The sequence below is a fragment of the Python bivittatus genome, unplaced genomic scaffold (genome assembly GCF_059951505.1).
Source record: "Python bivittatus isolate LINGU-HERP-01145 unplaced genomic scaffold, Pbiv_v1 ctg000320_np1212, whole genome shotgun sequence".
Taxonomy (NCBI): domain Eukaryota; kingdom Metazoa; phylum Chordata; class Lepidosauria; order Squamata; family Pythonidae; genus Python; species Python bivittatus.
In genome coordinates, this window is record NW_028277052.1 from 3956240 (window position 1) to 3980948 (window position 24709).

Below are 24709 nucleotides of genomic sequence, written 5' to 3' on the forward strand. Positions count from 1 at the left end.
GACCAGTGCTCTGCACCCTCCCTGGGATAAATAAAGAGAACATGGCCATTGTTCCAGAACAGCCAAAACCCCATTCCTCTGTAGGGGCACACACTTCCACACAGACAGAGCTTCAGTTGCGCTGCTGTGGCCGCCATCTTGCCTTTTTTGACCTCCCATGTGGACGCCACTGCTCCTTGGCTTCACGTTGGAACTAAATCCCAAGGGAAGAACTTAAGTAGAAGTTCCTCTCATTGGCTCTTTTTCAGACCGGGAAATTCATCCAGGGATGGGTCGTGGGCTTGGAAAGAGGAATGCAGAAAATACCTGGGCCTGTAGAAGCTCTTCTGCTGCTCCTACCGACAAGCTGATAAAAGAAGAAGAAAAGAGTGAAAGAAATTCCTGGGAACCTTGAGAATAAAACAGACATCCAGAACCCCCTCCTGCAGGAAAAAAGGAAATATTCAGGGGGTTTCAAGATAAAGTGTTTTTTCTTTTAAAAATTGCCCTTCCAGCTGCAGATCTGTTTGGGGGCAGTGAATGCATAACAAGAAGAAACTTCACCTTATGTCCAAAGCCCCCCGCCCCCTCCCCACAATGAAAAATCGCGATGCACTGCACTTTTTGGCACAATAGCATGAAAGACTTTTGTTTCTTGCTCTTTAAGATCGCAATCACACTGGGGGTGGGGGGAGAGAGTTGGGGGGTAGGTTTTCATAGCTTCTCTTTCCTTGCTCCATTTCCTCTAACCTCCATTTCTCTCTTTGGGAGTTTATGTAACTCAGGTATGAAAATTTTGAAGATTTTATGTGTGTTCGTGTGTGTGTGTGTGTGTGTTTTCTGTTTCATTAATCCCAGGAGCTTTCTTATGGCAGAAATACAAGGTGGAGGGCCTCAGGGCAGGTCTAGTATTTTTTATACCTAATTTAGAGCTCATTCCCATGACCCAGCTTAGCTTAGTGGTGACCGAGAGATCTAAATCTTAGCTGGGGCAAATTAACCTTTTGGAGACTAAGACTGAAAGACTTTTCAAAGACTTATTTTTCAGAGTTTGAACCCCAGCCCTAATGCAACTGGCATCATGGAGAAAGTAGGGCTGAAAATCGGTGGGGTGGAAAAGTTAAATAAGTATGTTACACCTTTTTTGGAAGGGGGGGGGCTTCAAGTCAGACTTGACTGCTGACAAGTCCGTGGACAAGTCCATGCAGTTTTCTTAGTAACACGTTTTCGGAAGTGCGTCCTTCCTAGTTGGCTTTGGGCATAAGGAGGAGGAGAACCCAGGCTTCCTTGGTCTTACTTAAACATCTCAGTCACTAGAGCAAACAGGCTCTCCTGTTATAGGACTCAGGGTTTAACACCTTGACTTCACTTAGTCTTAAGCCACAAAGAAAACCATGGAAAATCATACCTCATCCTATATGAGAAAGGTCCTTCCAACAGTTGGTTGATGTTTTGCATAATCACAATCAGAAGCTGAGATTCATCCTCTAGTTTCTGCAGGTAAAGATGTGTTGAACCATCAACAGCCACTGACTTGGCCCATATCATGTCATTTGGGAGCCATTTGGTATATGTGAAAAGTTAGGCCACTGAAATGTGGCCATTTTGTTGCCAACATATGGTGGCATGATCTCAGGGTGCTGGGAGGGGTGTGACTGGGAAGATGGGGGCCATCTAGGACCCACAGGTTGCTTTCTCCTGATTAATGAGAAAGCTTTGCAAAAGGTCTCAATTCAATGCTACTGATAAATGTAATTTTAATGTAAGCAGATTAATAAATGTCTGCACTTGCATTCAAAGCATTTTTTTCTCTCTAGCGTTTTTTCCGCATGAGCACGGTCTGCTTTTTTCGGATCAGCTGAACGTTGATCCGTTGGATGCGACAGGAATTGACCGACCGGCTTGTCGCCCGAGCCTGACGTAGGAGGCTGAGAGAATGGGATTGGCCTGAAGTCACCCAGCTGGCTTTCATGCCTAAGGCAGGACTAGAACTCACCTCCTGGTTTCTAGCCTGGAGCTATTTTGTCAACACCCCCAACTGGAGTCTTTGGTTTTTTTTAAGGAGGGTAGACAAGGGAGAGGCGTGCCATATTTGGGCTGGGAAACATCCCAACACTAGAGGGAAGCAAAGAGTCATGGAAAACCAACCCAATGTTTCTCAACCTTGGCCACTTGAAGATGCGTGGACTTCAACTCCCAGAATTCCCCAGCCAGCCATGCTGGCTGGGGAATTCTGGGAGTTGAAGTCCACGCATCTCCAAGTGGCCAAGGTTGAGAAACACTGCTCTAACCCTTTCTGCTTTCCAAGCAATTATGGGGATTCTCCCAGCCCAGGCGTCACAACCTTCACAACAGGGCAATTGCCTTGAGTCCCAGAAGCAAGAAGGGGTTCCAGATTTCAAAGCAGACCTCAAATAAATCAATATTTTTACTTCCAAGCAATAAATCAGATTAAAACATAAAACCGGAGAATCATTTCTGTATTTCTTTACGTGTGCCACTGAGTGGGCCGTTGAATTCAATAGATTAAAAAAAAAAAGGGGGAGGGAAAAGCATGTAACTGCACAGGAACAAGGGTAACAAAATGGGCTGGGGCTCAGATGAATACTTCTTGATTTATCTATTTATTTATTTATCAAACGTTTATGGCCACGCATCTCACAAAAAGTGACTCTGGGCAGCCTACCACGAAGATATAAAGCAACAAACATATTTTTAAAAACTGTCATTAAAAAGCAGTATATTATTATATATTGTTATAATGCATTACATTATAAATATTATAAAAAGCAATATATTATTATAATATGTTATTGTTCTGGTCCAAAGCTCTTTTCCATTTTACTTAGAACAATGGCAAAGGGGCTTTAGAGTTACTGGATTCTTCTGGGGCCAGATATCTGCACTCACTCCCGGTGTCCACAGTAGAAGTTTGGCCACATTTTGAAACCCCAGCGTGAGCGAGAAGGAGTTGAGATTCATGGAAGCTGAACCCACGCCCTGAAAACTGCTCCCCTCCCACACATCTGCCTAAGGCTTCAGGAAGGAGCAGGAGGCAGGTGACAGATACCAAGCGGATCCGGATGTGAGCTCTACATATCTCTAGCACGGCATCACCTTGCCTCGAGTCTCTGAGCTAGCTTTTGCAGGGCTACAAATTTGTATTTTGGAATAGGTGTGAGTCTAGCCATGGCTTAGTGTGATATATGAGCTCACAGAGACTGTTGAGCGGCCCCTTTAAGTTCTAGACATCATTGAGCAGCAAAGCATGCTGGCCAGGGAATTCTGGGAGTTGAAGTCCACACATCTTCAAGTTGCCAAGTTTGGAAAACAGAGGAGGGGAGAGAGAGAGAGAGACATGGGCTTCGTTCATACATGCTAAACCTAGTTGCTAGATACACCCGCTGTCTGGTTTTGAGACCAAGTCCATAAATTAGTCAAGTGGGTTGAGTTCAGCCAACACTCCCTGCCCCACTTCAGACAACAAGGAAGCCCAAGCTTAACACATAATACCTTGTGGGCATGTAGCCACTAGCTTTGGTGAAACATTGTATGACACCAGACAAAGAAGGGGAAGGAAGAAGATGAAATGGATATTGGACATTCAAGAGAAGATGGTAAAAGAATTGATCGCCTGGATCGTGGCGCAATGCAGCGTGCCGCTACCCAGCTCTGATGCAACGTGCCTGGTTTGGGTTTAGTTTGTAGTGTGAAGCTTAGTCTCCAGTTGCGGGCTATGTTCTCACAACACATTCACAAGTACACATTAACCAACTACACTTGAGCCTAAGTACAGTAGAGTCTGGTTTAACCGACCTTCACTTATCCGACATTCCGTCTTATCCGACGCCCCTCAAAAAAACACAACACGCATAAATTGGCGACGAGAAAAGTGTGCCGCTCGCTTGCGAGCGTGAGTGTACTCTTTCTTGTTGCTCCTGACGGTGCGGCGCCGCAACACAAAAATCGATTGCGACAGGTGCAGCAGGCGCGCGCGTCTAGCCTATGACTCACGTGCCGGTCATGTCTCGCCTTTCCCAATGGTCGCCCAGTGTAGTTTGTATGCGGATCGGTTTACTGTGTGTTACTGTGCAGTGTTTACATGCGTGTTAACGTAAGTCATTGAATTGTTTTTTTTTCTGTTGATTTGTTGTAAAACGTGATGTTTAGGTGCTTACATAATTTGTAAAATTATGACGTAATTTGACGTTTAATAGGCTTTTTCTTAATTCCTCCCTATTATCCGACATTTTTGCTTATCCGACGTCCTGCCGGCCCATTTATGTCGGATAAGCGAGACTCTACTGTACTGTGTAAACTTAGCCCATGTGACTCAATGATGGCTCTTTGGACCATGCAAATCCAGAAAACTGGGTTAATTGAGTAAAACATAGCCGGGTTCCTACAACACATTAAACCTGGCTTAACAAACCACCATTATTACAATGCAGAAAGTAATAATCCCTTTCATCGCATGACCTGATTTCCACAACGTGCAATGATGATGGTTGAGGACCCACAACAAAGCAAAGATCACAAATTTTAGCTCCAGTTAGTCAACCCAGTCCATGATTCAATTAATCAGGGTTATACATTGCATGAAAATGAATCCAGTGAACATTCTCACCATCCCCACCTCCAGAACTGGTTTCTTCTCTTTTCCAGAACAAACAAATCCAGTTCTTTCAACTTTCCATGTCGTAGTTGTTTTTATATCACGAATTAACCCAGATCTGAAATCTTTCCCTACCTGAAATCTGTCACTCCGAACAGGGATCCTGCTCTAGAGGAATTCTGACAAGTCCAGAATTAGCTGGAGTTTTTATTTCTTGCATCTTGGAGATGACGGTTCTTATCAACGTAGCTTCAAATCGGATTAACCTTTTTTTCCAGCAGCGACAACCCCGTGAACTCATGATAACATAGTGGAAAGAGTTTGTGTTCCAGCAGGAGGTGAGGGGTGAGGGAGGATCTTGCTCCATTTGCAGGACAAAATAGTGTCTTCAGTTCCAACTTGTCTCAGTGATGAGACCTAATTTAACCATTAAACTCTGACAAAGGAAATCCTGATGCTCGGGGGGGGGGGGAATCAAATGGTGTTCTGGAAAAATAGTTTAGGACATTCCTATGCTCTCATTGTCATGAACTGACACGCCCTTTAGAAATGCAGGTCACACTGGAATGTTCACCCGCTCCAGAAGGATCGCGCCTTCTCGCTAGATGCGTTCCTGATCATTTGAATCTGATGTATCCCAGTTAATCAACAGGACATCATTTCACAAACTTACAAACCTTTTTTTTATTATAAATGCCACTGCCATATTCAAACTGAGCAGCATGGGAGTTCATTACCAGCACTACACAAATGCAGTGTTATTAAGTATATTATTAATATAAGGATAACAGTAATTAAGCACAATGGTATCTAATACTCAATATGAGGTCCAGCAGCTTGAGAAGTTCAGCTTGCTTTCTTTGCTTTACATTTTGCTGTTGTGGAGGTTACCAAAAAATAGGGTGTGGGTTGTAGAAGAAGCCATGGGACCGAGCTATACTTACGGTGGCTGGGAGGAGATGAATCTCTCTCTAGTTCTTGGCTCCTTGCTATGACTACCTGGCTGGGAAGGTTGTGATTTGTAGTCCATAGGGTAGAAGATTACGGAGATAAGTTTATAGAAAATCTGTGGCAGCCACTACAAAAACATCAGGTTGGTCCTGAATGGGAGGAAGGAGTGAAGAAGATACTGACGATTGGCAGGCCTTGACTCTCTTAGGTATAAGAAGGAGGGAAGGGGAGATAAATACAATAAATACTCTTCTTGAAGGACTTGAAGGATGTTATTTTTTTTTTTTCTGTGGGGGGAGAGTTTGGAGCAGAGATACCACCAACTAATGTGAGGAGCAGTAGGCATCCAAACAGAGATAAGAGTGCCCGGTTTACAGATGACCCATAGTTAAGAATGGAGCCTACGGCTCTCCTTCCTCTTTACCTGAATGTGAAGAGTCTTGATGGATGACAGGGTCATATAAATCCCAGGAAATGGAGTGAGATTCTTCTCTGCATTTGAATCCCTGCTGCTTGTCTTCTGTACCATGTGGGAGAAGTGGCTGATTCCACTTGTGCCATCTCTAGATGGAGGGGGCAGCAGACATGACAAACCACACTAGTAAGTTAATCGGGATGGCGCATGCATCCCCTTCTCTTCCAAGCTGCTGTTTCTGCTTAGCAAGGACTTACAATGAAAATCAGCAACTTCTTTCTACCAGCTTGAAACGTTGGCCTTCTAGGCGCAGATGAAATGCTAACCCTTTGGGAAACTGAGTCCTTGAGGGAAGGGCTATCTGGCCAGGATAGATGAGGGCCATCAATGGATCTGAAGATGATCTGTTGCAATGACCTTCACTGCATTGATTGCCAGGTTGATCTAGCTCAGTGTTTCTCAACCTTGGCCACCTGAAGATGTGTGGACTTCAGCTCCCAAAATTCCATAGCCAGAGTGTGGAATTCTGGCTGTGGAATTCTGGGAGTTGAAGTCCACACATCTTCAAGTGGCCAAGGTTGAGAACCACTGAGCTAGCTGATGGGCTGGCTGGGTGGCTATTCCCTTGTTCCCATAGTGCTCATATGCCCCCTTCTCAAAGCTGCATGCTCAGTAGAAAAGGGTTCTGGATGGGAGCGTATCATTCTCCAGTCAAGGATACACAAGATTCCCCTGCTAGAATTTCCAAATTTGTGAAAATAGGTATGGGTAGAGTAACTGATCAAAACTGAATATGCATCAGATGATGTGATGGGGCTGCCCAAGGGGAAATACAGTTTCAAGCTGCATTAAGAGACAGTTTTCAAATTATAGGAAGTAATAGTCAGGAATGCCCACAAGATATGTTCAAAAATGTCAAGATGGCCACTGCAATGTGGAATTGAAGCTCCCCCTATTTTTTTTTTATGTGTATCACATGGTGGCTGCCATCTTGATTCTTTTTTTAAATCATACCCTGTTGACACTCCTAGTAATAGCTCCACTTTTTTCTTCATTGGTCAAATATTGTGGCCAGTCCTGGGCATCAGACTTTAAGGAGTCAGATGAACAGGGCCCATTTCATAGCAGGATGGCCAGGGCACTAGAAACTAAGTCCCGTGAAGAAGGATGGATGAATAGGGGAAGAGAAGAGTGAGTGGGGATAGAAAGGCCCTCCTCAAATACCTGGAAGGATATCACCCAGAAGAAGGTCAACAGCAGATCATCATCCCAGAGAGCAGAGCACAGGAATAAACTACAAGAAGGCAGATACCAACTGAACGTTGGGAAATGTACCTAACATTAGGTAGGTAAATGAGGTAACATTTAAATGTTAAATGTTAAAGGCAGTTTGATGTTAGAACCAATTACCAAGCAAGGTAGGGGACTCCTCTTTACTAGACAGGTTCAAACAGAGGCTGACCTGCCATCTGACAGGGGTGTTTGACCTGGATTTGTGCCCTGAGCTGACGGTTGGGCTAAATGGCCTCAAGCCTGCCCCCCGCCCCCCAATTCTAGGATTTTTTTATTTGAACTCCAAGTACCAACAAAGAACTCTTGGTTACTTCTAGATGCACCTTTCATCATATAATGATGATGCTTCAAAGAAAAGAATTTTATGAAGAATCCAGACTTCAAATCTTTCATTTGAAATAATGTCAATTTCCTGCCAGTTCTTCCATCAATTTTCTTGTCCCCCCCCAAAAGAAGGAGGGAGGGGAGAGAGAAGGAAGGAAGGAAGGAAGGACGGAAGGAAGGAAGGAAGGAAGGAAGGAAGGAAGGAAGGAAGGAAGGAAGGAAGGAAGGAAGGAAGGAAGGATTCTGTTAAGATGGAATAGCTGTGCCATAACTTTTCAGAGCAACTACAGTTATAGCTAGACATCCTCCCTTTTTTAGAGGTATTTTGGACATCACCTGATGCTGCGCTAATTTTGTGAAGTGCTTGCAGGGTAGTGTCATGAGAAAGCTATGGTGCTGCTAGTTCCTCAGCAGAGACAGAAAGAAACTCCTATCACTGGGAAAATAGTTACTGCCAGCCCGAAGCACTTAACCCAAATGCTTCTGAAGTGTCATCACAAAAGAATCTGGCTGGTTTGGACTGGTGACTGACAGAAGTAGTCATTATAAAAGGAAAACCAAGGCACAATGCACACAAACCATCCGGTCCTCGTTTCAGGAGGCTGGTGCCCTCCTAGTCGAGGGATCCCACCTCTGTATCGCTAGGCTTGGAGGTTCAACTGTTCTCGGAGCTGTGGGGGAAGGAGGAGGAGGAGGAGGAGGATTTGCAGACAGGCTGGTGTTTGGGGACTCCAAAACTTCATTAACAAGCAATAACCGAGGAGGCCACTAGCTGACTACTGAACCGTTTTCTGGATCTGTAATCTTTTCTGTTTCAAGGATTTGGGACTTTGCTTGTGAGTACCTGGGCAGCGGTCAACTCCCTGATATTTTAACTGGGTATAACATTTTTTTTTAAATAATGGGGGATTTGGAAACTAAGAAACTAAAGTCACAGAATGGAAGTCATAGAAAGTCATAGAATAGAGTGAAGTCATAGAATGGCCATAGAGATTTTGGAAAGTTGATTGCTAACTTACTGGTTTCCAGCTGGTGGACTGAAGACCCAGGCTGCCTGAACTTCTAGCACAAAAATTGTCATCTGTCTGTCTGTCTGTCTGTCTGTCTATCTATTTTGGTTAAGTATTGAAGACAGAGAAAAGGGGGAGAGAGAAAGAATATAGGAGAGAAGGAGAATGGGAGGAAAGGAGAGAATCTAAAATGGTCTACCTAATTTAGACAAGACAAGATGCTCCATTGTCATTAGGCTAGCGTGCCTAATACTATTTCTCACTCTCTCTTTTTTCAGCTAGAAGAGCATGGCCTCCATCCTTCTCCAGGTCATCTGTGGCATCCTGGCTTGGCTTTCTCTCTACGCTGGCTTCTGGTGTCGAAACAAGCACCGCAGTCCAGAATGGAGCTGTCGAATGGTCACTTTCTTGCATGGCTTGATTGTCACTTTCCTTTCGGGCTACATTATCCTCATGGATGGTCCCTGGCCGCTGGCTCACGCAGGTAGGAAGGGGTGGGTGAAGCTCAGCCAGAGTATTGGAAAAAGCAAGGAGCATGAGACTGGCATGACTGCAAAAGCCCTGTTGGATCACCCTCATCCATAGTGCCAGAGTGTGATCTAAAACCCCATTATCTCAGCCTTGGAACAAGGACTACACAAAGTAACACCGCAAAATGGTCAAATCTGGTCCCTGAAGCACTGAGGCACCTTGTCTTCTCCAAGACACAGCATGGCTGTTTCCAGCCCCGTACCCATCAACAGCATGCGCAGAAATCATTTTGGCAACCAGCCTGGCAGATGTGTCTTATGGGCATGCTCAGAAGATGTGGGGAAGCCCCAAAGCTGCTGTGCTGAGCCTTGGAGAAGATACAAGGCCACTATGCTCCAAGCAGCAGATTCATGTGGATGCTTCCCAAATTGACCCTCCAAACGTTTTGCACAGCTTGATTCTGAATGTTTTATTGGGTTCCCAGACATCTTGTAACTCTTGCTTTATGCTCAGAAGTAGGCCTGTGTCACTATTGTGGGGCAGGGTGAGGGGGAGAGAAGAGGAATGACTTAACTTATGGTCATTCATTTAAATAGAAACTTCCTGGTCCTTAGCCTTCTTGCCCATTTGTCACTGCTTCTCCTAATCCAGGTGACCTTTTTGATCTCCACATGTTCTCCTCCTGCACTTTATCAGCTGCTTCTGCTCCCATCAATGCACCAGCTTCCATTTTAGTCTCATCTCCCACCCAGCTCATATGAATTCTCCAGCCCTGCTCTGCCGACACTGTTCTGCTTGGTATAGAGAAACTTCCCACTTTTTGTCTCTGCTTGGCATCAGCAGCTTCTCGCTTCTTCCTGTAATTAACAGGGACTCCATAAATGATGCAAAATAGTAAGTTAAGTGTCCTTTAAGTCCAGTTCATCTGCTGGTGACTCCAGGTACCTGTCCATATTGTTTTCTCTGTAACAAGACTGAAATGATTTGTTGTTGCCTTTTTCTGCAGAGAAATTGTGGAAGGAGACAAATAGCTTCTCCTTTGAAAGTACTGTATGCAGCAAGAGTTTGGGTTTCTTCCTTCCCAAAATAAGGATGGAAGTGGAAGCAGAAGGCCTCTGGGGGGCAAACTACTATTTCTACTCTTCAGTCTCCCTCCAAGCCACCCGCAACAACCTGAATCCATAACATCAGAGTTTGGCCCTCGTGCCACCAAATTTCAGTGGCACAATTTACCGATGTGCCCTGGAACCTTCTAGCTGGTATGGGGAACAGCCCTCGTTGAAGGTGACTGTCCTATTCTAGTGAAAACCCTGGAACAGATTTATGTAGTTTTTAAATATATATACGTTAAAAAGACATATTAAAATCTCCTCCCCTCCCCTCATTTTGCAATCACATGGAGAAACCCAGTGGACACCAGTCCCCTTTGCTCAAGGTTGCTTTCAACACCACAGTAAGGAGAAGACACTGAATCAGAGTAAAAAGGAAGATCAGACCTTCTTCCTTCAGAACCCACAACTCAAGCTACTTTAAAGGGACAGCTGTAAGTGCTACCTAGAACCCAGATTCCCTCTGGGGCTACTCCATCTTTTTCCCAATTTGTGCCCACCCTGGCATGAAGCACTGGCTGTAGCTTCTAGCAGCAACCTAAAAGGTTTAGGGCATGCAGTGCTCTCAGACATTTTACTGTTCTGTTCCCAGTGCCCCAGAAACTTCTCATCTCAGCCTTGCAAGGTGGGAAAGATAGAGAGATAGTAACTGCCATTAGGCTATTCCACAAGCTGGATTATAACTAAGTAGGGATTTGAAGGTGGCTCTCTGCTATCTAGGCCCTGTTATTCATTACGTTATATAGGCATTGGTGAGTCAGTTAAATACTGGGATTTCTGTAATAGTTGCATGTGAGTAGTACATAGCAGAGACAATGCAGGGACAAGTTGGTCAAGGATATCTCTGTCATTTCTGAAGCATGAATCCCAAGAATTTCAGGGAAGGCAGATGTTTTTTGAGGTCACCACTTGACACTCACACCACCTTTGGCGTCAAGCCAGTCACCACCTAAGGAGTCCTTATGCCTGTCTATCTATTTATATAACGTTTGGGGGAAGCTATGCTTGTTTACTGGTTCTGAGCCTTTAGCCAACCAAGAGGCCAACCCAGTTTCAGTGATAAGGCCTGGAGGTTTCCTTTTGCGAGTGAAACCAGTTCCTCTCCAGGACATACCAAAAGCTTGTGAGCCACACAGGCAAGCTGAGGAAGTAATGTGCTACTTCTTTCAAAGTGATCATCCATCTTTCATCTCTCTCCTTCCTTTACCGCTTCTTGTCCTGCTCTCTTGGGCTTAGATGTTGGCTCTGTCTTGCTATAGAAGAAGTTGTCTCCTTTGTAATGTCCTCACAAGCCCTCCCTTGCCTTTCGTTTAGCTTTCCTTAGCTAGGATTAGAACCTGAACTCTTTCCATGCAACACCTGCCAGCCTTGTGGGTCTAAAAATCCCTTGGTGGAAAGTCTTACTCTAAGCCGTTTGGCTCCATGCCCCATACAACACAGATAGCATTTGCAAATCCTGTTCGTTATCAGCATGTAGGAGTCCTGTAATTATCCCAGGGGTGATAAGAGCTGGGCAGTGGCACCAAAGATAATATCCCGCATTTTGAGAGGTATGAAATTAATAGAAGCCATGTCATTCCACCCTTTCAGCATGGAATAGCCCAGTATGTTTTCGAGTTACAGTGAGGATGGAGAGGAAAATCAGGAATGTGAAGGCAGCAGGAGGAGGCTTGATGTACAAAGGGTTTCTAGAGGGAGTGGGGCTGAAGAGAATGTTGAGTTTCAGCTTGAATATCCTTGAAGTTCCATAAACATCCTTAATTTGCCCCAAGGAGAGTTTTCAGTGTGTAAGACTGATGATTCACTTTAGGATCAAGGATGAAGGTTTGATTTTTGTTTCTTAAAAAATGTGCCTCTACACACGTGTCCAACCCCTAAGGGGCTGCAACATAAAGATAGGCACAGATGGAGTATCAGGAATAAGCAGCACGTGGAAAGGGGGGGGGGGGTTAAACTGAGGGAGGACAGAAGGACCATAACTTGGTTCAAGGCTGCAAAATACTATACAGGCTTTGTAGTCCTCAAGAACTCTTCATCCAAACGTTACTTCTGCTCAAGTAACCTTACCGAGCGTGTTGACTTTATAATTACCCTGGACATTTTAGCAGATATCTAATCTTGACAGAATTATAATAGTCTAAAAATGGAATAAATAAAGGCAGACAAGTAGCCAACAAAGCAAATAAAAATGCTGACATTCAAGGCAATAATTTGTATGCAGCTGCAAACCATATTCTTCTAGTACTGTTATTATTTATTTATTTATTTATTTATTTGTATGCCACTTTATCCTTCGAGATTCATGGTAGCTTATAACAAGCCATGCTAAGCAATAATGTGGTTTGCTTAGCTTAACTTAGTGTGCCACAGTACAGGAAGCCAACTGCTGTGGACTGCAAAACAAGGTTTACATCTTAATACGCTATTTGAACCTGAACACTGTAATGTGTAAACTATAATTTACAGCTTAGGAAGTTGTGCAAACCCAGCCAGTTGTGGCTTGTACAACCAACGATTAAAACAAACCGAGTCTTAGTGCAGTTAGTGCCAAGGAAGAGAGGGAGAAATATCAAATCCCATGGACCGTGGAACTGAAGGTATGGCCAAGTCACTCATTCACATGCTCGCTGCCCCAATGTAAGTTTGAAAACAGAGATTTTAAATTCTAGACTCCAACATTTGGATTCCTAGATGGAATGTTCAATGCCACTCCCCACAGTTTTCTTTGAGCAAGGAAGGATGTTTTCTTGGCAGAAGGTTGATTTGAGTGACAGTGGTTCAAGGAATGGGTATGGAACTTCAGCTGGCATATTTATTAAAGATTCAGGATGATTGTCAAAATTAAACCAGTTTTAAAATCTACAACTTCACTGTTTTGGGATCTTCAGAAAGGAGAGAAAAGAGGCAGTTTGGTCTAGTGGGAAGGCCCCAGGCTAGAAAGCAGGAGACGGTGAGTTCTAGTCCTGCCTAAGGCAGGAAAGCCAGCTGGGTGACTTTGGGCCAGTCAGTCCCTCTCCCTCAGCCCAACCCACCTCACAGGGTTGTTGTTATGGAGAAAATAGGAGGAGGAAGGAGTATGAGGTATGTTCTCTGCCTTGAATTATTTATTAAAATAATAAAGGCAGGATAAAAAAAATCTAAAAAAACCCTGAACTGCCTTTTTTTTTAAACTTACCATATTTCTAGGCCACCTCAACACACCACTCCAAGTGTTTGTCATCTGCCTGTCGCTAGGCTATTTCATCTTTGACTTCTGCTGGTGCATCCTCTTCATCAGCGAGAGTGACTTGATGCTCTCTCACCACATGCTCTGCATGTGCGGCATGACGCTCGCCTTGGACACCGGCAAGTCGGGTGCTGAAATCAGCGCCATCATCTTTGTGAGCGAGATCACCAACCCTTTGTTGCAAATGCGCTGGTTCCTGCGAGAGAGCGGATGCTACCACAGCTTTACTGGGGATGTGGTGGATTTCTTGTTTGTGATTCTCTTCCTGGGGCTGCGGATCTTTGGGGGAGCATGGATTGTGCATTCCGTGATGAATTCACCCAAGACAATTGTGACACTCAAGGGTGGAATCCTAGCTATGTACGCAGTGTCTTTCATATTTATGCTGGACGTCTTGAGTTTCGCCAGGAGGAAAACGATCAAAAAATACCAGGCTTGGAGAAGTGAAAGAACCAGAGAAGGTCACGCCAAGAGTAACAGACATCTTCCAGTAAGTTAATCTGGACATCAAGGGGCCTGTTGCACCCAACCTGCAAGGAGCAAATGGAACTTGCTGAGCTTTGCAACACCTTCTGTGCCAGATCTGGATTCATGACCCAGCTCCAGAGTCACATCTAGAACTAAACATGTTCTTCCAGAAGAAAGAAACGTGACAAAGACAGCGGAAATGGCCTGTGAAAAAGATACATGCAAGAGGAAGGGCTTAATTCTAAAATCAGATTGCCCTGCCAATCCAGTCAAAGGCCATTGCCCAAGGGGGCTGCTAAAATGGATTATAGTGAAGTACGGATCTGAGGCACGAAGGGTTGGGTCATTCTGTTTTGGTGGCCAAGCTGGGGGACAGCCAGAGTTCCACCTGATTCAAAGAATCACTGCAGGTAACTCTGGTTGTAAAGAAGAGATGCTTGTCAGATGGTCAAGATTAGGACATGAAACCAGACTTCTGGTACTGTTATCTTACCCGGCTAAGCTACAGGTTGGCTACCTGCCAATCATAGACAGTTGATTTTGGGTAAACGTATACAGGGTTTGTGCCTCCAGAGGGTGCAATTTCACATCACATTGAGCCAGTGTGTCTGCTCTTCCTGGAAGCAGCCATTCCTTCTGAGTCAAACATTTCTACTACCGCATCCTACCATGGTCTCCTCAAGTCTATTTCTTCACAGTGCAAATCCAAGGGATTCGAATTGCTTCATGAACTCATTGCTCAAGAGTGAACTTCTGTATCTGGGGGAAAAAAAACACCTTTCCAGCTATTCATTTTCTTACAACTACAAATGAAAATATTTTTAAAAACCTGCAAATACAAGTCAAATGAAAGAAAATGCAAAAATCTAAACACTGCAAAAGGAACAACACAAGCAAAGGAACAATATACCTGATTTTTTCCCCTACTTTTCTGCATACAGACATAGTAATTACATCTGTATAAACATTGCTACAGCTCAGTGTTTCAACAACCAATTAAACCTTAACTGCATGGAATCATATTGTCTGGTGCTTCCTTTCTGCCAATAAAGAGCCAATTCAAAGGTGAAGAGCTGACAGTCTGTGGTGTGTGACGCACAAGTGTCCTTCCAGGAATACAAAACAATATTTTCAGCAACTGACTGAGCATGATGTATCCAGAGCTCTTCATAAGTGGACACATTCCAAATATCTAGACTATAATTTAACAATCCATTAACACTGTTGAACCTTTATCTTCTGCTCCTCAAGAACCTGGTTCACCATAGTCATAATATCCAACCAGTAAGGAACTAACCACCGAGATGATGAATATATGCACTACAGTACGTTTCATCTCCAACATGAGAGTGATAACTCCGTTTTTCTGAACCTCCCTTTCCGAGACCAATACACCTGACAGAGAATTTTTGTGGAATTAACTTTATTTTTAGATCATAGCAAATATATTTAACATTCCCCAGGACTTGAAACCATTGGTTTTGTAACATAGGAATCTTCAGTTCTCTATTCCAAATGTCTTGGATGTTGTCCAAAACGATTGTTGTATTTTTTTTTTAAAATGTTGGTAATATTGAATTGTTGTTTTAGCTCCTAAAAAAACCCTTCTGTAATACATTCAAAGGTACATGGGTTTCAGAGGAACTGACCTAAATACAGAACGTAACAAATGTTTTCACTCTGGATATGATGAGTGTTCTTGCGTTCTTCTAGAATAAATACAAAGAGGACGTTGGATCTTCTCACTGTTGCTAGCCTTTAGGGATCTCCCCACAACTCTTCGCACCCCAAAGGGTGCAAATTTAGCACGCATGCCATGTTTTTAACAGGAGGGTTTCCCCTTGGCTGTGTACTACTGAAATTGTCCTCCTGGGCTCAGAGGAATAATTAGTGCTAACCTTGCAATGCTCCAGAAAGCTGCCCTTAATCCCCACGAGCAATCTCTCTCCAAATGCCCCACCAGCTTATTTGCAGAGTTTAACTGGGTCATATTTGCTGCAAGAAAAACTCAAACTCATCCACAGTCTAACAAACCTGAGTCTGATGTGTGAATCTAGCCATGGCAATTTGTAGATATGATTTCTTGATAACTTTGCATGATGGGGGAATCCATGGTAAGAGAACTCAACAAAATGTTCACCAAACTGAAGCAGACACACTCAGTGGAGGTTAATCTGAACGAATGGGCTTTAAAAAGTGTACTTGTCCAGTTGTGTATTATTCTCTGGGTTTATCAATTAATAAAAGGACAACTGTCCTTTCATATAAAAACTGTCTGGGGTGCTTTACAGAATTTGGGCCAAATAATGGAACATCCCAACCCATCAATGAACTTCAAAGACGTCTAAAAGGCAACAAGCAAGCATCAGGCTAAAGAAGCCAGGATTCCTGGTCAGAGATGAAGATGCAGACTGCTTGCTGGGAGAGCTGGATGGGTATAAAAGCAATACATATCTGCAACACAGACGAACCCTCTAGTCTTGCAGCCATTAAAACTTGCCTGATTTCCAGTTCTCTAAGACAAACTGGATCGGTGCGTTTGCTTTCTAAAATATTTTAATTGGACACCTTTTTTATACTCCACAAGATTTCAAACAATCTTCTTGCAGTTTAAACCTCGGGTGCTGTTTGATGCTATGCCTGAGACCCTTGTTTATTCATTTATATTTGCAGGGAAAGAAATATATACTTTAAAAACCAAGTTGCAATTGAAGCTGAGAAAAGCAGAACCAAGAAATGATCAGGGATCCTTTGCAAGACAAAGACTGAATTCACACACCTTAAGCCATAAGGCATCTGAACCCAGCCAATTGTGGTTTACCCAGTTCATCATGATTCAACAAACAGTAGCATGCTGGGTGAACACAGCCCATGTATTTGGGCTCAGGGTTACTTTCAGTGCTTTTGGGTTACGATCAAAATGCTTTTCGGTTTGTGCGGGTTACATTCAAACCCGGGACTGGCACCCTCGCGTTGCCAAGTTGAGACTCAACAGCTGTTGGCCGGATCAGATTTCTGGCTGCTCCCTGACCTGGAGAACTGTCCGAGCCGCAGGTAACTCTTCGGGAGGGACTTAACTTCGGCTCTGCTTGTTTGCAACCTAAGTGCAGGCGCAGCCTCCGCCTCGCCTCGCGCTGCAGGATCGAGGCTCTCCTGCGCCCTTCCCAATCGGAAGCAAAGCGGTTCTCCGCTGTGGGCCGGGGGCGCATGAACCCAACTTTCTTGAGCTGGGGGTCTTCTGAGCCAGCCGCCCCTGGCCGCGTTCGCCAGCAGGCTAAGGCCGCAAGCCGGCAAGGCCGTCTCCTTTCCTCGTAGCTCGTCCCCGTTGCCAGCTGGGCTCCTCGTCGCTGTCCGGCTGCCGGCGCGCTGCCTGCGGGCGCTGCGATCCGTCCTCCGCACCAGCAGGTGACCCTAAGTCCGCTTCGGTTCTCCGCCTCCCATCGTCGCTGCCAGGGCGGAGCTCGGTGATCTTGGCCACCGTGAGCCGCCTCGCTGCCGGGGGAGGTCGGGGGGAGACCTGGAAAAGCCCGACGCCCGTGGCCGGCTGGCCTGGCGCCACAGGCGAGGTGAGCTCCGCCGGTGCGCGCCCGCTTGCTGGGCTGCCCGAAGCCGCGCGCTCTCCCCGCGCCGCCTCGCCTCGCCTGGGCTGGGCTGGGCGGGGCAGTGGGGCGAAAGGACCGGGCTGGCGCAGCCGGCGATGCCCGGGAGCGCTGCATCCCAGCGGGCACGCGCTTCGGGGGTCCGCTGGAGCGCGGTGCTGCGGGGTCCGCCGAGGAAAGGCTGGCGGCGGGGCGCAAGGAGGCGTCACAGGTCGGGCTGTCGAGCGGGCGCGGGGGAGGCTGGAGCGCCGTCCCGCATCTTTCCGCTGATGCGCGGGATTGCGACTCCCATGCGCCGCGGCCGGGGAGGGGAGGGAGGAGAGGGTCGCCGCAGAGTGCGCGCGGTGGGCTTGCTCTGACCTAGAAGCCGTGGGGTTGGGAGCTGAGGGTTCGGGGTTGGCATGCCCTGGTTAAGTGAGTGAGGGCTTACCATGGGGTGCGAACCCAGCCATAGGTCTCCTGTGGCTTGGTGGAAGGAGAGATCCAGGAAGGACCCTCTATTGCAGTGTTTCTCAACCTTGGCAGCTTTAAGTTGGGTGGACTTCTACTCCCAGAATTCCCCAGCCAGCCATGCTGGCTGGGGAATTCTGGGAGTAGAAGTCCACCCATCTTAAAGCTGCCAAGGTTGAGAAACACTGCTCTAACACCACTTGTAGATGGTATTTAATGTTCATTATTTGTTATGTCACCGTTGGAAGACCTGAAAGGCCAGGTTAGAGACAGAGAGATCGTCATGGAGAAAACCTATGTGGTTGCTAAGAACCGACAACGACGTGATGGCATATAATCAAGCCATTTATTCGTTCTGTCGTTGGCTTCACCAACATTCCCATAATGGTGCTTTCTCTGACTTTAAATAGGCCTCGTTTAAAGTCTCGCTTTGTGTCCCCTGGGCAGGGTTGAAAACATTTCAGATTCCCCGCTTAGGGGATCGCCTACAAAAGCTTTGGGTGATAGATGAAGTCATGGTTTGTAGGAGGGAAGGAAGAGGCACCCTTGGTTTAATATTTGGCGTGAACCAGGCTTGCTCACCAAATCATGCCTTCGCACAATGTATGCACCTAGCCCGTATTTCTCCAAGCTGAACACAGATCTGAATGGAAATATCTAAGGATGCTGCCCAGTTAAAATTGCTTTACCAGTTCCTAGGACTGGGGAGAGGGGGGAATTCCCTTGAGTCCTTTTTATTGCTAATACTTGCCTATGCCCCACCATCTCATGGATCAGCTTTCCCTTCTGGAAACTGCTGCCCTTCAAGGGTGTTAGACTTGAACTCCCATAATCCCCAGCTGATACGGCACCAGCATGGGAACGCTCCAGTGGAGAAGTCAAGAACCTGTCTCAAAAACGTATCTAGATGTTCTCATCTTCTTGCAGGAGTATTTCTCCCTAGAATGCCAGCCAGCTAGGAATGCCTGTCTTCAAAGGACTCCATCCCATTTGTAGGGTGCTCCAGTTCCATATTTCCTTTTTTTTTTTTTCCGACTGACCCTTGGGTTTCCCTGACTGCGGAGCATATCCGTCCTCCAGCTTGGGGACTGATGGGTTGGGTTTGCTCCATCTTCAGAAGGGAGAGATCTATATGGGTATTCATGGGGTTGTAGGAAGGGCCAATTCTGTACGCTTGATATCATCACTCAGTGGATTTAAGCACCTGAGCTGGGTGTTAAGTGAGCCCTGTGGGTTGGTGCTTTGCTGCTGTTGTTGTTTTATTGATTGTAAGATGGAATGATCTCTTTGGACCTCTAGCACATTGATTGATCGTGGTTATAATTCCTTGTTTAATTAACTGAGTTGTTTTGCTGTTCACTGCTCAGAATTGCAATAGTGAGACAGGCAGCCGTATAAATTGCTTTTTTGTTGTTGTTGTTGTTGTTAAATGACCTCTTTGTATCAGAATCATGATGTCCTTAAATAATGGTGTCATGCCTCCAACGATGTCATGAAAGTTGGCCTCCTGATGTCTTTGTGGCTTGTCCATGGCGATCTTTGGGTGTGTGTGTTTGTGTAGATGCATATATTGGTTGTCAGTCGTATTGCTATTTGTAACGTTTGCAAGGATTTATTTCTTCCCACATTTCCCTTCTATTCCATTGCAGAAGATGGTGGCCATGATGCTTTGGGTGGCCCTCAGCCTGTGGGGCTGGCTCTCCCTCTACGCGTGGTCCTGCCGTCACTACAGAGAACGCAGCTGCGAGTGGAGCTGCCGACTGGTCACGTTGACTCATGGGGTCTTTGCCACTTGCCTCTCCAGCTACATTGGGTTTATCGATGGTCCCTGGCCAATGACTCACCCAGGTACGTCCGGTCTATTTACTGTACCTAGAATCAGGCACTGATTCTGCCTTTATTGCTTGGGTTCCCACCACAAACCATGATGAAACCACACCACTGAAGACTAGTTGGAGGTCAGGAAATCAGCCACTGCTTTTTTAAGGACAATTCAGAAAGGGAAGGGAAATAAATCCACCAGAACTCTTGGAATGACTTACATCTAGGTTTACAATACTGTGTTCAGTTCTTTATTGACCATAACAAAATAGGAGAGGTAGACCTTATTAGCTTGTATATATTTTATGATATACATTTGTAACTAGTCCTACCAACATCTATTTTTCTTTCCTTAATGTGATGAAATAAAAATGCTTTAATGTTAAATCCAATAACAACATTTACAAGAATAAATAATACCAGCCCTTCAATCTTGTACAAACCTGTCACTCTTATCATAATTTTTTTTGCTCCCTCCTGCCCTTGATCATCGTAGCCCACTTCCTGTATTATTATGGCCCCATTACCAGCAGTGGAGGGGCAGACTAATTATGTAGAATCAATCACCAAATGAGATCCTTTTAAAAACAAACCAAATGAAATCCTTGATTCTCTGGTAGTATTCAGTCTTTTTCAAAAAATGAAACCTAGTAACTAAGTGATCTGCGTGTCAGCCGTGATTTTTCTCTATTCCCTTTCTTCTCCTCCAGGGTCCCCAAATACTGTGCTTCAGGTCCACGCATTGTGCATCAGCTTGGGCTACTTCCTGTTTGACCTGGGTTGGTGTGTCTACTTTCAGACCGAAGGGCCCTTGATGCTGGTCCACCACTCTGTCAGCATCTTGGGCATCAGCGCCTCCCTCGCCTTAGGTGAGTCCGCCACAGAGGTCAACGCCGTCATCTTCGGCAGCGAGCTCACCAACCCCTTCCTGCAGGCCCGCTGGTTTCTGCGGGAGAAGGGGCTATACCCCAGCTTGACAGGGGATGTGGTGGACTTCCTCTTCGTGGTGCTTTTCGCAGGAGTGAGGATCGGGGTTGGGGCATGGCTGATGTACTGCGTCTTGTTGTCACCCAGGCCCAGGTGCTTCATCAAGATTGGGGGTCTCATCATGTATGCAGTGTCTTGGGTTTTCATGGTAAACATCTGCAGGTTTGCCCGGCGCAAAACCATTAAGAAATGTCAGGCCTGGAAGGATTGGTGGAACAAAGAGGTGAATCTGAACACCAATGGATATCTGAAGAGTCACTGACTCCATGTTCTCCTGTTCAAGGTTTAGCATCAATAATTAGCCTGGGCTGGACCTGCAAGGTCACATTTGAATCACGGTCTCTATCAGAGTGAAGGGGCCCAGGCAGTGTTGTAGGTAGATCACAGGACTAAGTCTGGAGAAATCCAGGATCACATCCCTGCTCAACCGTGACACTCAGTTGGCTGATGCTGGTCTTCTCTGAAGCTACCCTACTTCACAGAGCTGTTTGAGGATGAAATGAGACCACCATCACAGTTGGTATCCTGAGCAATTTGCAGGAAGGATGGGAAATAAGTATGATACATAGAGAGATGCATCATATGTTGCAAGCCAGAGTAGAGTTGATTCCTGTTTCAGCCCTGTGCAAATGTTTATGCTTAGTGGAATATGTTGCACACCCTCCTGTTGTGGGGAACCTTTTCTGATAATCTTTCTATTCTTCAAAATTAAAGCATAATCCCATTAACCCAGGGGCATTTCTAAAGAATCTCATGGGTTGATTGCCACTTCCAAACTTTTCCTGGTTTGGATTTTTCCACCTCTTCTCTATCTCTGTGTATCTGAGCTAATGTGACCAGATGAAACATGGGCAAGATATGGAACAGCAGAGTGCAGGCTGTTAAACAATTTAGAACGGGTTCTTCATGGGTCCTCTTAGGAGAACAGTGAACCTATAGGCCACTGGCAGTAAATGTATAGAGAATATCCATCCATCCATCCATCCATCCATCCATCCATCCATCCATCCATCCATCCTCAGGCCTGTCCTTCCAGATAACCCTCCAAATCCCTCTCTCCACCTTTGCCCCCTTCCAGAATATAAACTGGAAGATGTGGAGTCCTTGGGGTTACCTAGCCGGGTAATGAAATGTTTGCAAGAAAAGAACCAAGCTCAGAGAACTCCACGGTTCAACCCTGAGCTACACATATTCACCGCTACTGGAAACTGGGAGATGTTCTGCATTACCATGGTTTCCTTGCCAATCCTAATGCTGAATCATCATGGAATGTTTTGGGTTAGCATCTCTAGTAAGCAAAGGAGAGTCAACTAAGACTAGAAAAAGGACTTCTGAAACCAGTTTTGACTCCTAGGTGTGGGGCTGCAGAATTTAGAGTCATTGACACTGCAGCCAATGTGACCTGATTCTCCTTTCCATGCCAGGCTGATTTGTGTATGGGGGAAGCGGGGGCTAAAGTGTCTCCTTGGTATGCTAGATTTCCAAGGGTCAACAAGTCTGCTTTGGTTCTCCAACAGAGGAACTTTCAAATATTCATCTCACCATGCACATGCCAAGTCCCAAACCAGGTTTATTTCATTGACTCACCTGGCCTTTGATTCGTGTCTTACCTGCGAAATGGCCAGGCTTGAGAGACAGGAAAGCAAAAGGGTCCATCTGTAAAGAGAAGAGCTATTTATTTATTATTTATTTATTTACTGGCTGACTCATGATTTCCTTTGCTACGGTTTCTGTGCTGCTGTGTTCCCAAAGACTCTTACTTCCTAACGGGCGAGTGGCTTTCGCCTTTGAAAGGGCTAACTGACGGAGTCTTCACTGAGACGAATGTAAACATACGTGTCGTTTGAGTTACTTTGCAACAGCGATTTCATGTTCCACCAGTGATGGGCACAGCGACTCTGTATTATATTTTATAACAAATAATAAAAAGATTTTATGGGCATAAAATCGGCAGTGTGTGTAGGGCAGGCCGTGATGAGGCCCCCTGCATCACGACGTCATTGTGCAGAAGAGGAAGTCTCGATGCTCACGATGGTGCGTGTCACTTCTCTGCTCCGCCGTTGTGCGCCTCAACAAAAAAACACTGTTTTAGTTGTTAATAGCTGATAATAAATCTTTCCTCCTCCCTCTGAATCTTGTCCAGTCCCCTTTAAAAACACCAAAGGTTCTGGCTATCATATCTTATGACAGTTTGAAAAAAGTACTAAGGTTCATAACATGCACTAAGATATGCTTCGCTTAACCATGGATTGCTGGATTTAGTTTGCTAAAGGTACACGTCCCTCTAGGCCAAAATTGAACAAGTCACATTCATGAAGTGTGAATCAAGCGCCATGGTTTATGGTTTGATATATCAATCTAACCGAAACAGGGGTTCATTTAGTGTAATAAATTTGTGGCTTTGTATGGTACGTGAAGAAGGCCTTTGTTTCTTCTGGATCGAATTCATTTTGTACAAACCAGGCATCATGGTTGTTTCTTGAAATGCTACTATTTCCATTTTCATAGCCGTTCTCTCATAATCTTCCACAGGTTTACTCTCTCTAGTTCTCTTTCAACAGACACATTCATTTAAAAATGAGGTTTGCAAGCCCATTTTATGAAAAGCAACAACAGTAGTGTGACAGCTTGTAAAGGCCCAGTTTTCCTTTCTGTGTGCCTCTGGCATGGCTGTTGATTAGCAAACTAAATCTTTTTAGTCTGGGGTGTCTACAAAAATTGCAGCAGGTTCAACAAGCTTCATTCTTAGATCCAAAAATGAGAGAATACTGTATCTAAAACCCCTCAAAACAATCTATTTTGTCTAGCCTATCATATTGCATTCTAGAGCAGTGTTTCTCAACCTTGGCAGCTTTAAGATGGGTGGACTTCAACTCCCAGAATTCCCCAGCCAGCCATGCTGGCTGGGGAATTCTGGGGGTTGAAGTCCACGCATCTTAAAGCTGTCAAGGTTGTGAAACACTGCACTAGGGGAGTGTGCATGTTGGCGTATGTTAATGTGTAAATCTTTATTAAAAAGGCTTTTGTGCTGCTTCGATCCTACGACGAAGTAGATTACTTCAGCAGACATCTTTAATTTCATGTAACCTTGCTGTTTTAATCTTTGTGCTCTCCTTCTTGGAGTGTTTCCTGGAAATTTAGAAACTCTTCTAAATTTCCATGATATCCCAGTGGATATTGTGCAGGCTGATCACTTGGGCCAGAATGCTGTGAATTAAGGGAACTGATGTTAAAGCTTTAACAGTGACAGATTGTAGCATTAGAGAATGAATGAACTCAGGTTTCCCATGGATTTCCCGGCAAGCTGAAATAAATGGGGCTGCAGTCCTTCCATAGAAACTTTGCTTCCACTAGTCACAGTGTTTTCCCCTGGTAGCTGTGGATCTAAAGAGAACTGCAGAAGTCAATAAAAGTTTACAGTCCTTTTATTCTGAGTAGTCAATTTCCAGAAAGAATTTGCGTGCTGGACTTTCAGCTCAACCATTCTTCTTCCCTGAGTCAATACACTGAGCGGTTAAGTATATGGGAGTCACGAAAATGTAAAAAATAAAAGTTCTACCCTCCTTTTTGTACTCTTTCTTAGTACCTACAAACTATGGGACCCTTTCAAACAGTCTAAACTGTTTCTCGCGTGGTTAGTTTTGGTGCACAGTTTTATTTTTAAAACCTTCATATTTTAATGTCTAAAGGGGGAAAAAAGCAACTTGTGTTTCAATACTTCATTTCATTTTTCATCTGGGAAGAAAATGGCTCACAGCTACAGCTTGAAGAAATGTTAGATCAGTGTTTCTCAACCTTGGCAACTCTAAAATGTGTGGACTTCAACTCCCAGAATTCCCCAGCCAGCCATGCTGGCTGGGGAATTCTGGGAGTTGAAATCCACACATCTTAGAGTTGCTAAGATTGAGAAACACCAGTATAGATTTTGATTTAGGTGAGTTCCTACCATATACAGTACCAAGCCATAATGTAATTTGCTGAGTTTGGATTT

General features: G+C 45.0%; 2 protein-coding genes across 3 annotated transcripts; both read left to right on the top strand.

The window, feature by feature from the left end:
* Positions 1 to 8145: 8145 nt before the first annotated feature.
* On the top strand, positions 8146 to 16292 carry LOC103067675 (TLC domain-containing protein 5-like). Its single transcript, XM_007422877.3, has 3 exons — positions 8146 to 8413; positions 8866 to 9071; positions 13354 to 16292. The coding sequence occupies exons 2-3, from the start codon at positions 8876 to 8878 to the stop codon at positions 13890 to 13892; spliced, it is 735 nt and encodes a 244-aa protein (XP_007422939.1). The 5' UTR covers positions 8146 to 8413; positions 8866 to 8875; the 3' UTR covers positions 13893 to 16292.
* Positions 16293 to 17309: 1017 nt separating this feature from the next.
* On the top strand, positions 17310 to 24488 carry TLCD5 (TLC domain containing 5). Of its 2 annotated transcripts, none has more exons than XM_007422881.3 (3): positions 17310 to 17427; positions 19560 to 19758; positions 20442 to 24488. In XM_007422881.3, the coding sequence occupies exons 2-3, from the start codon at positions 19563 to 19565 to the stop codon at positions 20978 to 20980; spliced, it is 735 nt and encodes a 244-aa protein (XP_007422943.1). In that variant the 5' UTR covers positions 17310 to 17427; positions 19560 to 19562; the 3' UTR covers positions 20981 to 24488. The 2 variants fall into 2 exon arrangements, with proteins under 2 accessions (XP_007422943.1, XP_087995118.1); XM_088138992.1 differs by lacking the exon at positions 17310 to 17427 and adding an exon at positions 17584 to 17671.
* The last annotated feature ends 221 nt before the right edge of the window (positions 24489 to 24709 follow it).

Excerpts from the sequence above, each read along its gene's own strand:
- LOC103067675 (XM_007422877.3), top strand. The coding sequence starts at position 8,876 with ATGGCCTCCATCCTTCTCCAGGTCATCTGTGGCATCCTGGCTTGGCTT. Across the intron at positions 9,072-13,353 it reads CTGGCCGCTGGCTCACGCAG|GCCACCTCAACACACCACTC; the intron begins GTAGGAAGGGGT and ends CCATATTTCTAG.
- TLCD5 (XM_007422881.3), top strand. The coding sequence starts at position 19,563 with ATGGTGGCCATGATGCTTTGGGTGGCCCTCAGCCTGTGGGGCTGGCTC. Across the intron at positions 19,759-20,441 it reads CTGGCCAATGACTCACCCAG|GGTCCCCAAATACTGTGCTT; the intron begins GTACGTCCGGTC and ends CTTCTCCTCCAG.